Raw genomic sequence first — 15,834 nt, forward strand, 5'->3', positions numbered from 1 at the left:
GTTCCACTTTTGCTGATACATGAGGCCAGCTAAAGAAAATGATTAAAATTACACTAAAATAATTTTCAAACTGATATAAAATTGGGTACTGGAAATCTGTGCCATAATAAGACCCATAAGACATAGGAACAGAGATTAGGCCATTCGGCCCATCGAGTCTGCTCCGCCATTCGATCGTGGCTGATAAGGTTTTCAACCCCATTCCCCTGCCTTCTCTTCCTAACCTTTGATCCCCATACCAATCAAGAACCTATCTATCTTCGTCTTAAATACACTCAATGACCTGGTCTCCATAGCCTTCTGTGACAATGAATTCCATAGGTTCACCACTCTCTGGCTAAAGAGGTTTCTCCTCATCTCTGTTTTAAAAGGTCTTCCCTTTACTCTGAGGCTGCGCCCTCGGGTCCTAGTCTCTCCTACTAATGGAAACATCTTCCCCACGTCTACTCTATACAGGCCTTTCAGTATTCTGTAAGTTTCAATCAGATCCCCCCTCATTCTTCTAAACTCCATCAAGTATAGACCCAGAGTCCTTGAATGTTCCTCATATGTTAAGTCTTTCATTCCTGGGATTGTTCTCGTGAACCTCCAGGGCCAGCACATCCTTCCTGAGATACAGGGCCCAAAATTGCTCACAATATTCTAAATGTGGTCTGACCAGAACCCTTATAAAGCCTCAGCAGCACATCCCTGCTTTTATATTCTAACCCTTTTGAAATAAATGCCAACATTGCATTTGCCTTCCTAACTATCGACTCAACCTGCAAGTTAACCTTAAGAAGATCCTGGACTAGGACTCCCAAGTCCCTTTGCGCTCCAGATTTATGAATTCTCTCCGAATTCTTTTATTTATAATATTTATATACCCTCATGGTTTTTTTTAAAAAACAAGCTAATTAAATTGTCCCTGTATCTCTTTTTCATTTCTGTATAATTTGGGGGCTGGCACTCTGAAAATCATTTGCATGTTCATGTCACTCAGCAAAATTTATTCTCTACCTTACTGGAACTGTCTCTTCATATGTTTAGTTACCACGCAGAGATTAAATAAACAAACCAAAGCATCTTGTAATGGTAAGAATCATGAACTGTGAACATTTTTATTGACTGAACATGTGGAGAGATCATCCTGGAGAAGTACATATGGTCCTTGAATTTATACTGCTGGAATTTTTATTTATTTCTGTGGCAATAAAACTCATGTTTTAATAGTATTTAAATGGCCAGTTGATCTTGTGACCTCAGATTCTACTCTGGAAAACTTGGTTCAGTTGGAGTAAAAGGTCACTTATTTGCGCCCTTATCTTTGGTCTTGTATAATTAATGGATTTGTCAGCTTAGTGCTAAGAACGGTTGGAGGGGGACCTGCAGCTGGCCCTGGAGTGGGGCCAGGCAGAAGTTCAGCTGAATTGCAATCTGGAAACTGTCATTGCACTTGTTTGCCATGGAAAATGATCTGTGGGAGAATCTGATCTGTGCGGTCACAAAGCTGACCAATTTTTAAAAATATAGTTATGTATATTTTTCCAAGGTATCTATAACATAGTGTGGGAGTAAGACAAAATCCAGCAGCTTCCTCTCTGCTTTCAATGTGAGACACATGAAAAGGGTCTTACTGCCATATGCTAACACATTATCTAAAAATAATGTTTCGAGTTCTTGTCCTTTTGATTAGCATCTAGGAACTCTGAGCAATTGAGTGGAGCCAATATTTTAGTTAATTTAGGGAATTTTTGATGTCACTTTGCCAACACGTGTTCTGTTATGTGATATGAGTTGATTTTCACTGAAGTTATCAAAAGTTAAGTTTAAGACTTTGAATATTTGCTCTTTAAATAAAACCCTGAGGATAGTGCAACATGATAGAGTTCAACACAGCAAAATACTGCACATGCTGGAAATCTGAAATAAAAACAGGAAATGCTGGAAATATGCAGCATGTCTGACAGAATCTGTGGAGAAAGAAATAGTTTTATTTCTGATCAAGTCAGCGGTCTTTTATGCTCTTGAGATATATACTCAACAAAGTGCTGAAAATCAGAAAATAAACCGGCAGTACAGGCTATCTTTTTTAAAATTCATTCACAAGATGTGGACTTTGCTGGCTGGGCCAGCATTTATTGCCCATCCCTAGTTGCCTTTGCGAAGGTGATGGTGAGTTGCCTTCTTGCACTGCTGCAGTCCATGTGGTGTAAGTACACCCACAGTGCTGTCAGGAAGGGAGTTCCAGGATTTTGACCCAGTAACAGTGAAAGAACGGCGATATATTTCCAAGTCAGGATAGTGAGTGACTTGGAGGAGAACTTCCTATCCCTCTGGCGCACTCTTGATCGCCTCAGCTTGGCTCACCCCTGATGCCTCTTAAAATCCCCATTCTCTACTGCCCTCGTCACATGCTAAGTTTCTCATTGAGATATCCTCACTGCTTTCTTCCCTTAGACTCTTTGCCATGTGGTTTCTCATTCTTGGTGATTTCAGCCTTCACCTGAACTTGCTTTGCCCTCTCTTAAAGTTCACCACTTGCCTGTCTTTCCTTAATCTTTCCCTCCATTTAAACACATCTACTCATAATTACTGCCATCCCCTTGACTTTGACACCCACATGATCTCTCTGTTCTCGCTGTCTCAATCACAGGTAATCCCTTCCCTCTTCATTTTCTTGTGACCACTCGCATCATCCTTAATCACTTCACTTCCTTCAGTGTCTACTGAAAGAAAACTCTGCTGCAAGCTATTTACAGTGGCACTTTCAAATTTATAGCAGTCTAGCCTCTAACATCTGCAATGACCAGTCTGCTGAGTCACCCCTACCACCCCTTCACCACCATCTTTGTATTGGTCCCAGTAAAACTCTTTCTCTTGCTTTAGTCATTCCTCTTGGTATAGTTACCATCTTTGATCTCATAAGCCCAAGAGTTGCAGATTTGAGCATTTCTAGTGCACATCTGGTTTCCCCTTCATCATCAGACATTGCTAGACCACATCAGGCATTATTGGTGCCCTCTTCTCTTCTGCCAATACTGCTAATTGTTTTAGGATTATCGCAGAATGCAAAGATAACATCTGGCTTCTTTTCTGTGCGACCAACTATCCTTTATACCCCTCTGCTGTGCCTTTTCCGCCCTTGCCTCCAACAAGCGCAATGTGTTCATTGACTTTGCCACTTAAGATGGAGACCATTTATTCAATTGCCTCTGCTGCATTCTTTTCTCTCCCCTAACCAGCTACACCAAACTGCCCCCAATCTACAGCCATGTCCTAGCCCTGAGTGTTCATCCATCTCTAATTTCTTTCCTATCTCCACTCATGCTCTCTTGAGATCATCTTGTCCAGAAGGTCTGTCAACCCTATTCCCACTAAATTGTTGACCATCAAACTTCCCTTCCTGGCCCCCATACTAGCTGAAATTGAAAATGGTTCCCTCTCCTTGGGTACTGATCTCTTCCGCCATCATCTCACATTCCAATGCTCAAAAAACCCAGCCTCTTCCCTTGCAAGCACCTGCCCCATCTCCAACCTTAATTTTCTCTCAAGTCCTTGAAATGTGTTTTCGCCTCCCAAATCCTTACCCATTTTTCATACAACTCCCTGCTTTAAGCTCTAATTCTTTCCTAGGCTGACGTCCTGCCTTAGATGAGCTGTAATTTCCTCCAAGTCAACACTGGGAAGAGCAGAGCCTCTCCTATTAACTCTGCATTCTTGCCATTGATTCCATTGCCCATCCCCCTCCACCACCTGGTAGTGTCTCAATCTGAGCCAGGCTGTCTGCAACCATAGCATCCTATTTGACTCTGCGCTGAGTTTCTGAAGCTATTTCCTCTCCACCACAAGAATGCTTCCTTCCACTGTCCATCTCCACCTTTGCTTTAGCACATCTGCTGCGGAAGCCCTCAATCCAGGCTTTTGTTGCCTCTGTTCTAATTGATTCCAGTGGTTTCCTGGCTGTCTTCCCATCCATCCTGTTCATCCAACATCCCAGCGCTCACTAGCCGACATTAGCTCCCAATCCCTGAATGTTTCAGTACTAAAATTCTCATCCTCATTCAAATACTTCCATGGCCTCGCCTGTCTCTACCTCTGTAACCTCTTTCACCTCCAGGACTTCCTCCAATGCCAGCTTTATCTATCGCCCCCTTTACTGTCTCCCCTTCCTCCTAACATTGGTGGCTGTTCCTTCGGATGTCTCAGCCGTTAGCTCAGAATTCTTCCTAAGACCTCTCCACCCCTCTCTTCCTTTAAGATGCTTCTTGAAACCTACTTCTTTAACCAAACTTTTGGTCCTTTATCCCAATGTCATTTTTTGTCTGATTGCAATCCTATGATGGTCCTTGCGATATTTTACCTTGTTGAACTGTCTAAATGCAAGTTGATTTTGTTGTTGAACAGCAGCAAATCATAACAAAATTTCAGCCCCCTCTGTTTCCACCCCAGGGTGTTAAAAGAAGTAGGTGAGGAAATTGTCGATGCTTTTGTCATGCACCTTCCAAAACTTTCTTGATTTGAGAGTTCCTTTGGGCTGGAAAATTGCCAGTGTCACCCCATTATTTAAGAAGGGTATGAGAGATAAGCTAGGAAATTCTAGGCCTATTAGTCTTGACGTCTGTTTTGGGGAAGTTACTAAAGCCTGCTGTTAGGGACAGAGTTTCAGTTAGGTGGCGCAGTAAGTGTGGATAGGAGCAGAAAGTTACAATTGGGTAGATTAAAAGACTGGACAAACTTGTGGCATATGGAGTTCATTGTGGGCAATTGTGAGGCCATGCACTTTTTACCTAAACAAGGTAAATCAGAGTATTTTCTAAATGGTGAGAAGCTGGGAACTGTGGAGAAACAAATGATTTAAGAGGTCCATGTACAGAAATCACTGAAAGCCAATGGACAGGTACAAAACATAATTCAAAAGGCTCATGGAATGCTACTTTTATTGTCCCTTCTGGAATACAAAGGCGTTGATGTTATGTTACAATATAAGGTTCTGCTTAGACCTCATTCAGATTACTGTGTTCAATTCTGGATATCACACCTCAGGAAGGATATATTGGCCTTGGAGGGGATGTAGTACAGATTCAGCCCCCTCTGTTTCCACCCCAGGGTGTTAAAAGAAGTAGGTGAGGAAATTGTCGATGCTTTTGTCATGCACCTTCCAAAACTTTCTTGATTTGAGAGTTCCTTTGGGCTGGAAAATTGCCAGTGTCACCCCATTATTTAAGAAGGGTATGAGAGATAAGCTAGGAAATTCTAGGCCTATTAGTCTTGACGTCTGTTTTGGGGAAGTTACTAATCCTGACTAAAAGGTTAAGTTATGAGGGCAGATTTCTTAGACTCAACTTGTATCCCCTGGACTGTAGAAAATTAAGGAGCGGTCTCATAGAGGTGACAAAGATAATTAAAGGATTTGATATTGAAGATGGATAGAAACTTTCCTCCAGTGGAAAGCCTAGGACAAGGAGGTATAACCTTTAAATAGAGGCAGAGAGTTCAACAGGGAATGTCAGGAAGCACTTATTAGCAAAATAGAAACAGGCCTTTCAACCCCAGAGCTTATTCTGCCATCTATTAGATCATGGCTGAACTGTACCTTAACTCCTTTTACCTGCCTTGGTTCCGTAAACCTTAATGTCCTGACCTTCATGCAAAGGGTAGTGGAAATCTAGAACTGCTTTTCCCACCCCACCCTGCCACTGCCCCACCTAACATGCTGTTGAGGCTAGATCGATTTAAAAACTGAAATTGATTGATTTTTGTTGGGTAAGGGTATAAAGAGCTACTGAACCAAGGCAGGTAAATTGAGTTAAGATACAAATCAGCCTTGATCTAATAAATGGAGCATTCAAAAGGGGCTGAATGGCTTCCTCCTGTTCCTAGGTTCCTAATCCTATGGGCTTCAAGGGCAGCACAACCTGAATGGCTTAAAAATATCAAAAGAAATGGCTTGAGCACATGTACCTAGATTTTTGTTAGTGTTTCCTTCCCATTTCAGTATGAAGTACATCGTTGAAAATAACGATGTGAAATGAATGTTTACTTTCCTCTTCCCATTTCAACCAGCTGGGGCTGGGTGAAACTTAAAATCTATGTATTTTTATTTAAGTTTGTTTGATTCTAAATTTGTTGAAGATCTGCTCTCCAAGATCAATGGTATCACTTTACGTGCTTAATATTATAGCCCGTCTAAGGGTTTAGGCATGATAAACTTTAAGCTTAGAACTTGAAATGCAGAAATCATCAGGAAAACCGCTATTTTATTAATATTATTGAAGCTTTTTTTTAAAAAAATGCACTGTAAACACAGTTTGTAAGCAGTCTGATTTAAAAAAAAAAAAATTCTTAAATGAGCAAGCTAAGGTTTGCGATCAGAATATATTTGTGAGGCCATCAGTTCAATCACATTTTGGCTTTTGGTTGGCCAGTGATCATTTTAAGCCCTCAAATCGCGTACTACGTGCTGAATTTGTTTACAGGAAAAATACTTGGATGATCAAGTTTTGGGCTTTGTGACATTTGTTTATTTTATGATCCCCACATGCACTTATCAGACAACACCTACAATGGAAAGTAGGTCGCAAAAACAAAACAAAAATCCTGCTATGTTTTTTATTGATCACTCATTCTGAGCATAGGAGTGATTCACTTTTGGCAGAGGTCTAATAATTGGGGCCATCATGGAAAAGAGTCACGAGACAAAAAGAACAAAAGCGCGGAAACAAAGTATTTGAAGATTTTCTGGAAATTTTTACCTCCCAACTCTCCATTTTATTTGATAATCTGAATCTTAAATTCTATGGTACTTGGGTTTTCTGTTTGGAGAGTTGTGCTTGATGTTGACATATTTCAAAGCACAAATGTTGCTCATGTTATTTCACAGATTCTTTACTGAGTGTCTTTGGAACATGAACCCTCTTATACATAACCAGGAGAATATTTGACTTTTTTTAGTACAATCAATACGTTTGGCATTCCCATAAAAAAATTCTGCTACCACTTAAAATTATTTTAATTTTATTTTTACCATTTAGTATTTAAAAGTGATCCAAATTTTTTATGTTGCTCTTTCATTTTTCAACTTGGATTAGTGCTGTGAGTTGTTTCTGTGATGTTTTGCCCAGTTGAAAATTCAGTTTAATATTGGTATTTTCTTTGTTGAAAAATGTCAGTGTCGATAGGAATCTTCTTCTTAGGCGGTCCCCCGGGATTGAGGATGACCTGCTTCCTCTTTGATTCTGGCGCAGTCTCTTGTGCTTGTGCCTTCTTGAATGAGCCTTCTGCATTTTGGTTGGACACAAGCCAGGGTCTCCCCTGAATCGACGGGTGTGTTTGACCTCTTCAGGAATGCTTTGAGGACATCCCTAAAGTATTTCTGGTGTACCCCTGGGAGGTTCCTATCGTGACCTAGTTCTGAATAGAGCAGTTGCTTCAGGAGTCTGGTGGAAGGCACGTATAAGACATGCCCCGCCTGGCGGAGCTGGTTTTGAGTGATTCGCACCTCGATGCTGGGCAAGTTGGCTTGGGAGAGGACATTGCTGTCAGGTCACCTTTCGATGGGAGTAGTAATTTGCATGAAGTCAAATAAGAAAAAAAAACTTTGCGATAACCATTTGTAGACCTTGTGCATATATTATGTAAACTAAAAACCAGGTATTAAAGTTGACTTCCGATACATATAAACCGCGGGAAAAAAAATCAGCATTGTGCATTTTTAAGAGAAACATATATGCAGAACTGCTACGGTGAGTTTTCTTTTTAAACAGTTTCTGCAGAAATTGAGTATTGCTAAAAAAAGAGACTTTAGTGTTGAAGCTTTTTGCCTTGCACCCATCAGGACAATTCGCAAGAAAATGCCAATGTCAGAGGAAATAACAAGCTTATACTGTATGAGAAGATGTGCTGATTAGTTGGCAAGTGGACTGGAAGCATCGTGTATTAATACACAAGGCCTGTTCTTTGTAGACAGAAAGAATACATACACACATTGTACCTGTTTCAGCTAAACAGAATAAGTGACAGCCATTTGCTGGTTCATTCTCCAGGGTAATGTCTTGACCAATCAGAGTCGAGCTGCCTGCTTTAAATTTCAACAATGCTTGGCAGTTAACTATCAGTCACCATCGACTGGCAGTGCCTCTACCGATCAGAGCCCATTTGCCACCCAGTCAGCGTGCTCTTCTCATACAGTATAAATGTGTTATTTCCCCTGACATTGGATATTCTTGCGAATTGTCTTGATGAGTGCAGGACGAAAAACTTCGACAAAAAAAATCTCCTTTTTTCTGTATTACCAAATGACCATCAGAAATTACTAGGGCCAAAGTGATGCGTTCTTCCCGCAGTCGGTTTTAGTCTGATCTTCTGACCAGGCAGGGAAAAAATGACGGGTTTTTTCTCTAAATATTGGGTTCCAATAATTGAAAAATTGGGCTCCAATCATGTCATCAGGGGCCAACAGCTATTTTCGCCATAGGTCAGAATGGTAAAGTTGTTCGGGCTTTCTTGACAGGGCAGCCTCGTGGCAAGTGGGGCCAGGGCCAGAAGAAGCCCAAACTGACGACCTTAAATTTTCTTTCATTTTCATGCTACGTCAAAAGGAGTATGAATGTTACTCTGAACCTTGCAAGGTAAGTTTAGGCTTACATTGCACCACACCCCTCCACTCCCCCATATCGATCACGAGATTCTCCTTAAAACCCCTCCATGCAATTTATTTGAATGCTAGGAAGTGTTCCTTTGGTCTATAGCGGCAACCTCTTACTGCCTGACATTGCACTCCTGCCTTCTGACCAGTTGCTGCTATCTGATGATATTGAGAGAGCAACTGACTGCGGGCATGCAGGTGTGGTCTGGGAGTTAAAATTTCCTGGATCCCTTGTTGCTGAGGTCAGAAACGTTTGTCATAGAATTCAAACCATGTCTTCCAGTTGCTACACATAGTTAAAATTTGGACTCTGAAGTATTCCCCCTGTGCATTTGGTACAAAACTGATGCACAATAAATATGTTATAGATCTCAATGCCTTTTAGCCTAGTCAAGGATTGCATGATTTTTGAAAAGTAGGATTTTGACACAAAATCTTTTTTTCAGGCTGGCAGAGAATGGAATGGCAGATGATCACTGTAGAAAAAGGGCATGAGAAAAATACATCACTGATTGTAGAGAAATTGGGTTTGGAGTAATATAAATAAAGTTAAAATGAGGTGCAACCCTGACTTTTTTAGCTTTTTAGCATGAGTGTTGTTTTTACTTAAATGATTGCCATGCTCTATATTGACACATACAGCATAATTAGTAAATTGTAAATAAATGTTTTGCAATTTCTTTAAGCCCACATTAATGAAGATCAACCATGATATGGAAAGTCGTCGTTTCCCCACCCTTCCATCGAGTGATAACTATTGATCAGATATTCAATGTACATGTTTATACGTGAACATTTGCCATTTAAATAAAGTATGAAGAGCTATTGATATGGAACTGCACACCAGTGAAACAGATGAAACTAGTGAAAAGGGCACTCAGTAGAGCTCATTGCTCTGCCATGCTGTGTTAGCTTGGTGTAATTACAATTATGCAATTCTTCCTTGAGACATTTCCCTACCTGGTTGATGCTTTGTAACTACAAGCTAAAATAAAAATCATTTTATTAAAAGAGCTTCCATCTCAATGAAGAGGCATCAGGCCAATCCACATCCAACAACTTGCTCTGAAAACTCTGCACACATTTTGTCAGCTGTGACAAATTCCACCACAGCAGCTGAGACAATCCACCACGTTGTTTAAAAAAGTCAATTTGTCCTATCTTCCAATGCTTTAAAAATAATTCCAGGATAAATCTGCATCTTTGCTAAAAACAATCAGTCCTTCCTTGGGCCATTACCCTAACTGTACCAGGTTTCATTGAAATCTGTCCATTAGTTTTTGCTGATATTGTTTACAGACAGGCAAACAAACATGGGCAAAATGATTACTTCTTCCTATCTTCAGTGGTGGAGGTGACAAGGTAGTGGTGGGAGGAGACTGGGGAAAGAAAAAATTTCGCAATGACAATTTTCTGCAGTCCTTGGCAAAGAAATTTTAACATCCTTTCGTCTGACTTTCTCTTGACCTATTCATTTATTTTTTGCAGTTACTGAGTGTGATGGCTCAAGGGACTTGAGCCATTGGACATTGTTGGAGATAAAATTGCTAGCCCAACAGAGCTTCAGCTGTGTATGAACAAAAGCAAAAAAAAAAATTACAGATGTTGGAAGTCAGAAATAATAACACTACATTCCGGAAGCAGCAGGACAGACAGCACCTGTGAAGCAAACGTTGGGATTCAGTTCGCACACAAAACATTAATTCCTCTATTCTCTTCACAGATGCTGCCTGACCCACTGATGGTTTCCAACATTTTCTGTTTTTGTTTCAACTCTGTGTTGCCTTCTGTTACTTTGTCATAAGTACCTACTGTTTTATTTTTTTAACCTCCTGTTGATTTAAGCATCGATATAGTGGCAAGAATTTTGAAAAATTATTTCCATTCCTGGCTGATGGTTTTTAATTCAAAATGATGAAGAACGTTGATGCTGAAGGAGGGCTCATTTCTACTTGTATGAATGGATGTCCAGATGTACAGTAAAGCTTACTGTACTTTATTCTAACTTTGTACAACCTACATTGCACCCCTCCATTTATTTTCCTCTTTTCCCATGCTAATTACCAATGGCTCTTCTGAATGAAGTTGGATAGTTGCTGTGCGTTGAAGAGATCTGGGATATTTAGAGCAATGAAGGGAAACTCATGCTGTCAGTCAATAAATAAGGCAAGGAAAACTTTAAAAAAAGGAAATTAAACCTTGATTTGGGAATTAAGCTGTAATTTGCGATATATAGGTTTGGCATCTTGAATTGGGGAATTGCCAAAGAGACACAGCAAATTGAAAACCATTTAGGAAATGGCTCCACCTTAGTACAACCAGGGCTGTAAGGATTGAGAGTACTGCTACTTCTGAATAATACTGGGGCAGCAACACTGACCATGTCGAGTCCTCAACACCAAAATAGGGGGTTGTGGAGGCGAGGTTGCTTTTGATGTTCAGAGCTGCAGCTATTATTGGACTCACTTACTCCAGTCAGTACAACTTGTCATTGTATAATAAAATACACATTACACTTTCTCACATCAATCATCTGTCTTGCTTGATGTCAGCAAAGTAATTGCTAACTACCTTCCTTCTTTTCCCTTCTGAGTCTAGCCAAAGCTAGTACTTGCAACGTTTTGTTCTGAATAAATTCTTGCTGGACCTGAACATCAACCTGCTTCTGTTTTTAATCTCTCTCTCTCCACAACTAGAAAGGTGGATCTTTCAGATGAACCCAGAAACAAGAGAGCCCAGCAACTGAGACGTCCCATCACAATGGGTGTGAGGTGTTTACTGAGATGCAAATAATTTCCTAATTGGTTATGTTGTTTAAGGCCATGATACCTGTTCCATCAGCGTAGATTGAAATTAAACCCAATTAAATAGCCTTACTCTAACCTGGAAAAAAAACAGCTTCATTGAAGGGTTTTAAAAACAGTTTTGAATGTTTAGAATAGAACAACTGAGAAAGTATGCTTTGATTTACTGACTTGCTCACGCATATGAGATTGATAAATCTAGAAGCAAGTTTAGGTTGAAATTGAGATTTGCTAAATGCATTTAATTAAAATCTAATATTGTATTGCTGGGTACAAAGATAAATTTATATTAACTCTTATGCTTTCAATATCAGTACTACCGTATTTAAGGATGTTTTGAAAAATTGAACTTATGCTGAACAAAATGATTAGTGTGCATTTTACCAAATATATTACCCTGGATAATGGTGGTAAATTTAATCACTAGAATAGTTGAATCGTTCACTTTATTCTATCAGTGGTGTAATTATCCTATCTCACGTCATTCAAGAACTCATTAATTTACAAGCTATAGGTTTGTTTACAGTCATCCTATCCATTTTAAATGTATTGGTGAATCTGAAATTGGAACTAAAATATTGCACTAACCAGTTTGAATTCTGTGAATCATTTCTATGTTGCATAATTAAAATGTCAGCTTGGGCAGTTGAATATGTGGCTGTAGTTAGCTATGCCAAATTTTAAGATGGTTTACAAACTTCCCCATTTGCCAAACTTTGAAGAGATGCTGATAAAGCCAGAAACATTTAAAAGTATTTAGCATTTCTTTACATATATGTCCCTTTAGGATTGGCATACCGGTTCCTGTGAGATGCAGAATGGCTGTTAACTATTTTCTTTACAACTTTTAAATGTCTTAATTTTGCTCATTTTATTTAAATAACCATGACAGATTGTAGGTGAATTCTCAGAGAATTTGGCATGGCAGGAGGAGTCTTTTTGATAAAAGTCATTATCAATTGTGTTTTGCAATGGAGAGATTTAAAATATTAACTAATTTTAAAAGTTAATTTGCTTTATGATCCCTTAAACATTATTTTGAAAAACTCTGCATTGCATTTGAATCAGGGCTGAAGCATATACCAAATTTTAATTTTTTTTTTAGTTGCTGTAGGTTATTTCTTAACATAAATAGGGTTTTATGTGCCAAGTTATGCTCCCCTCATTTTCAGTATTTCTAGTGTCTTGCAAATACTGTTGTAATGTTGCAAGCTTTTGTATGTGGTTGTGCTTCACACTAGTGTGATTTGTTTAGGGCTGGAGAACTGTAAGAATTGGAACATTCCAATCATCCAAAAGCCCTTTGGGCACAGAACTGGGCTTAAATTATATTAGTAGTCTCGCAATTTGTTATTCTCACCGTACCATGACTAAATTGTTGAATTGCTTATTTACCATGGTTCACCATCAGATTTTTAAATTGAGCTAAAGAAGTATAAAATTAACCACGGTAATTTGCAATACTGTAAACAACTAGAATTGCTAGCTGATTGGATAAGCACCAAATTTAATATATGTGTATCTATTAAGACTTGGGTATGCTAAATCATTTTGATATTTTTGCCTGCATTCATTTGATTTGGTTCTGGGGTAATCGGTTTGTGTTGCATGTGAACAAATGCATAATCTTATGCTTAAAAAGAGGACCTGAAATTTGAGCTAGCTTGAGGTATCAAAAATAATTTGAACCATATCAATGTGGACAGCCCTTCAAAAGAATAGCATGCTATTGGTACATTTACAACATAATTTTAATATATAGATCTGTACAAAGAAGAAGCAGTTTAAACAAAATTGTTGAGAAACCTACTTGCATTTTTTAAAGACTGCAATAACTGTATGTTCCATCCAATAGATTTAATATGTTAGTTTTGGATTGGAGCCTTGGAGGCTTATGGAATGGGATGCAGCCTGTTTAGATACATCTGTTTTAGACCAAATAACTGTCAGAATACTTTAATAAGAGCATAGAAGTTCAATGCTCTAGGACTGTAAAGCCAGAAGGTTGCTGTTAGCATACTGAATATGGTGCACAGCTGGTGACACATCACATGGAAAGGCCCTTGTTACAGCAGTCAGGGTCTTTAAAGCCCAACCTTTCACTTGGCCTTATTAAAATATTCCCTGGAATGGAATGATATACTGCATGACTTTTTTCTTTCATAACAATGCAAGTTTAATTTAATTGATGGTATGTTTGCAGCTCTGTGTTTAATCTAAAGTTATTGTTAAGTATCCATTATTCTCTTAATGTCATTGTAAACTGCAGGGACTTAAATCACATGATTAGATGAATCTTTATTGATATTGTGTTCCTTCTAATGATTTGTTCAATTGGATGTTTTGATCATGAAGTATTCTGCGGGTATTATGAATTTAAATAAGAGCTCTGTTCAGCAACAGTACATATTATAAAAGATCATAAAATTATTTTGAATGATAATTAAATAAATCAAATGCATTCAGAGGAAACCATACATTTTGAAGGAAATATTTGGAGTGGTGTAACCTTAGGATAAAGTACTGTTGATTATAGATCTGTCAGTATTGGGGGAAAAAAATGATATGAATTGATTTGACAGCCGAAGAAGTATGGACACAACTTTAAAATATATAGGCTTAAGTAAAGCTTTTTTATAGTATACTACTATGCTAAATATGCCGAAGGACAACATCTTGCCACTCTTTTCCAAAGAGACTTCTACCACCAGCCACCATCGCGCGCCTGCCCCCCCAACCCCATGTGCGCGTGCACATGTGCACATATTTTTCTCATGTCAGAAAATTACTGTGACCTTTAAATGAATTCTGATTGGATAGGTGGATGAAAGAAAGGGGTTGAAGAGAAATGGCAACAGGGTTAGTATCTGTGATCGGAACTATTTGTTGCTTCGAAAACACCAACATAGACTGATAAATGCAAAATGCTATGGATGCTGGAAATCTGAAACAAAAACAGAAAATGCTGAAGAAGGCTCATGTGGATTCAAAACGTCAACGCTGTTTCTCTCTCCACAGATGCTGTTAGACCTGCTGAGTTTTCCCAGCATTTTTTGTTTTTGTTTCAGACCAACACAGACTGGTTAGGCTCAATAGCCTGTTTCCAAGTTATAACTTCAATGTATTTCTGATGTGGATTCTGTTTTGCAGAATTTTGGGGAGAACATTTGCAATATAAATTCTGCCTTTACCACTGATTAATGCATTTTTGCTTACATCATTCACCTATTGTGTTTCAGGCCCTCCAAGTGCTCCTGTAGATGAACGATCAGGAACACCTGACAGTATTGCCTCTTCCTCATCTGCAGCTCACCAGCCTGGTGCTCAACAGCATCAGCAATCCTACACGGCAGTTCAGCCTCAAGCTGGCCAGATGGAAGGTAAACAATCCATTGCCTTGTTATCAAATCTCAATTAATACCAAAGCACCCCTCAAACTCTCCTGTGGTTTTAAAATTGCAAACAAAATATCTTTTATGTTTAGAGTTTGATTTCAGTAACACTTGCATTTATATACTTTTGTCATCAAAACCCAATACATTTCAGAGGAAATACCAACATCGAACAGTAGCAAAAGAGTCAGATAAGATGATCATTAAGCATGGTTGAGAAGGCATGTTTTGTGGTGACCCTTAAAGGTCAGGAAAGTAGTAATGAGATGATGTAGCTAAAGATGAGATCAAAGGATCAAGGAAGGCTGTGCTTATATTGATAGAGTGGAGAAAATTGAAGATAGACAGGAAACCAAAATCAGAGTTGAACAAGCACGTCCTGGAGGACACAAGTGGTAAAATGGGTTAGACCATGATTGATTTCTAATAAATATGAGAATTTTGAATTAATTTTGTTGTGAACAGAGTGTCAATGGAGGTCAGAAAGAATGAGAATGATGGGCAAATAAAAATTAGTGAAGGATAGCAAGAGATTTGGACTGATTTTGGTTTGTATGTGGTGGAAGGGCATTGTAAAAGGCATAGAGGTAAAACTAGAAAGGAGAGAGGAAATTAAGATATTGTGACAACAAAAGGGTGGACACAGGCTTTAGCATCAAGAGGGATGACTGGCATATGTGTGATACATTGCAGAGGTGGAAGTGTGTAGTCTTTATGAGATAGGGTATAGGGTTTGAAGCTCTGACACAGGCATCACACTGAGGTTTTGCACCATGTGGTTCAATCTTGGTCAGCAGACGGAGAGGAGAATGGCAGCATTGAATCAGGTAAAGCTGGAGAGTTTTGGTGGGAGCTACTGGAGGAAGATTTGGTCTTCCTAATATTTATTGGAGGAAACTCTGACTCCTTGGTGACTTGATGGCAGGAAAACAATTTGGCAACATAGAGATTTTCACAGCATGTGGATTGATGTAGTTGAGGTGAAGGACATGCAGAGCTGGGTGTCATCAGT

General features: G+C 39.1%; 1 protein-coding gene across 2 annotated transcripts in view; it reads left to right on the forward strand.

Moving 5' to 3' along the window:
* Nucleotides 1-15,834, forward strand: part of tfg (trafficking from ER to golgi regulator) — a 154,922-nt gene that overhangs the window by 84,304 nt on the left and 54,784 nt on the right. For both annotated transcript variants that reach the window (XM_041211526.1, XM_041211528.1), the window contains one exon: nt 14,670-14,810. In XM_041211526.1, the coding sequence (XP_041067460.1) occupies nt 14,670-14,810 (141 nt within the window). The remainder of the gene's footprint in view (nt 1-14,669; nt 14,811-15,834) is intronic.

The sequence above is a fragment of the Carcharodon carcharias genome, chromosome 18 (assembly GCF_017639515.1).
Source record: "Carcharodon carcharias isolate sCarCar2 chromosome 18, sCarCar2.pri, whole genome shotgun sequence".
NCBI lineage: Eukaryota > Metazoa > Chordata > Chondrichthyes > Lamniformes > Lamnidae > Carcharodon > Carcharodon carcharias.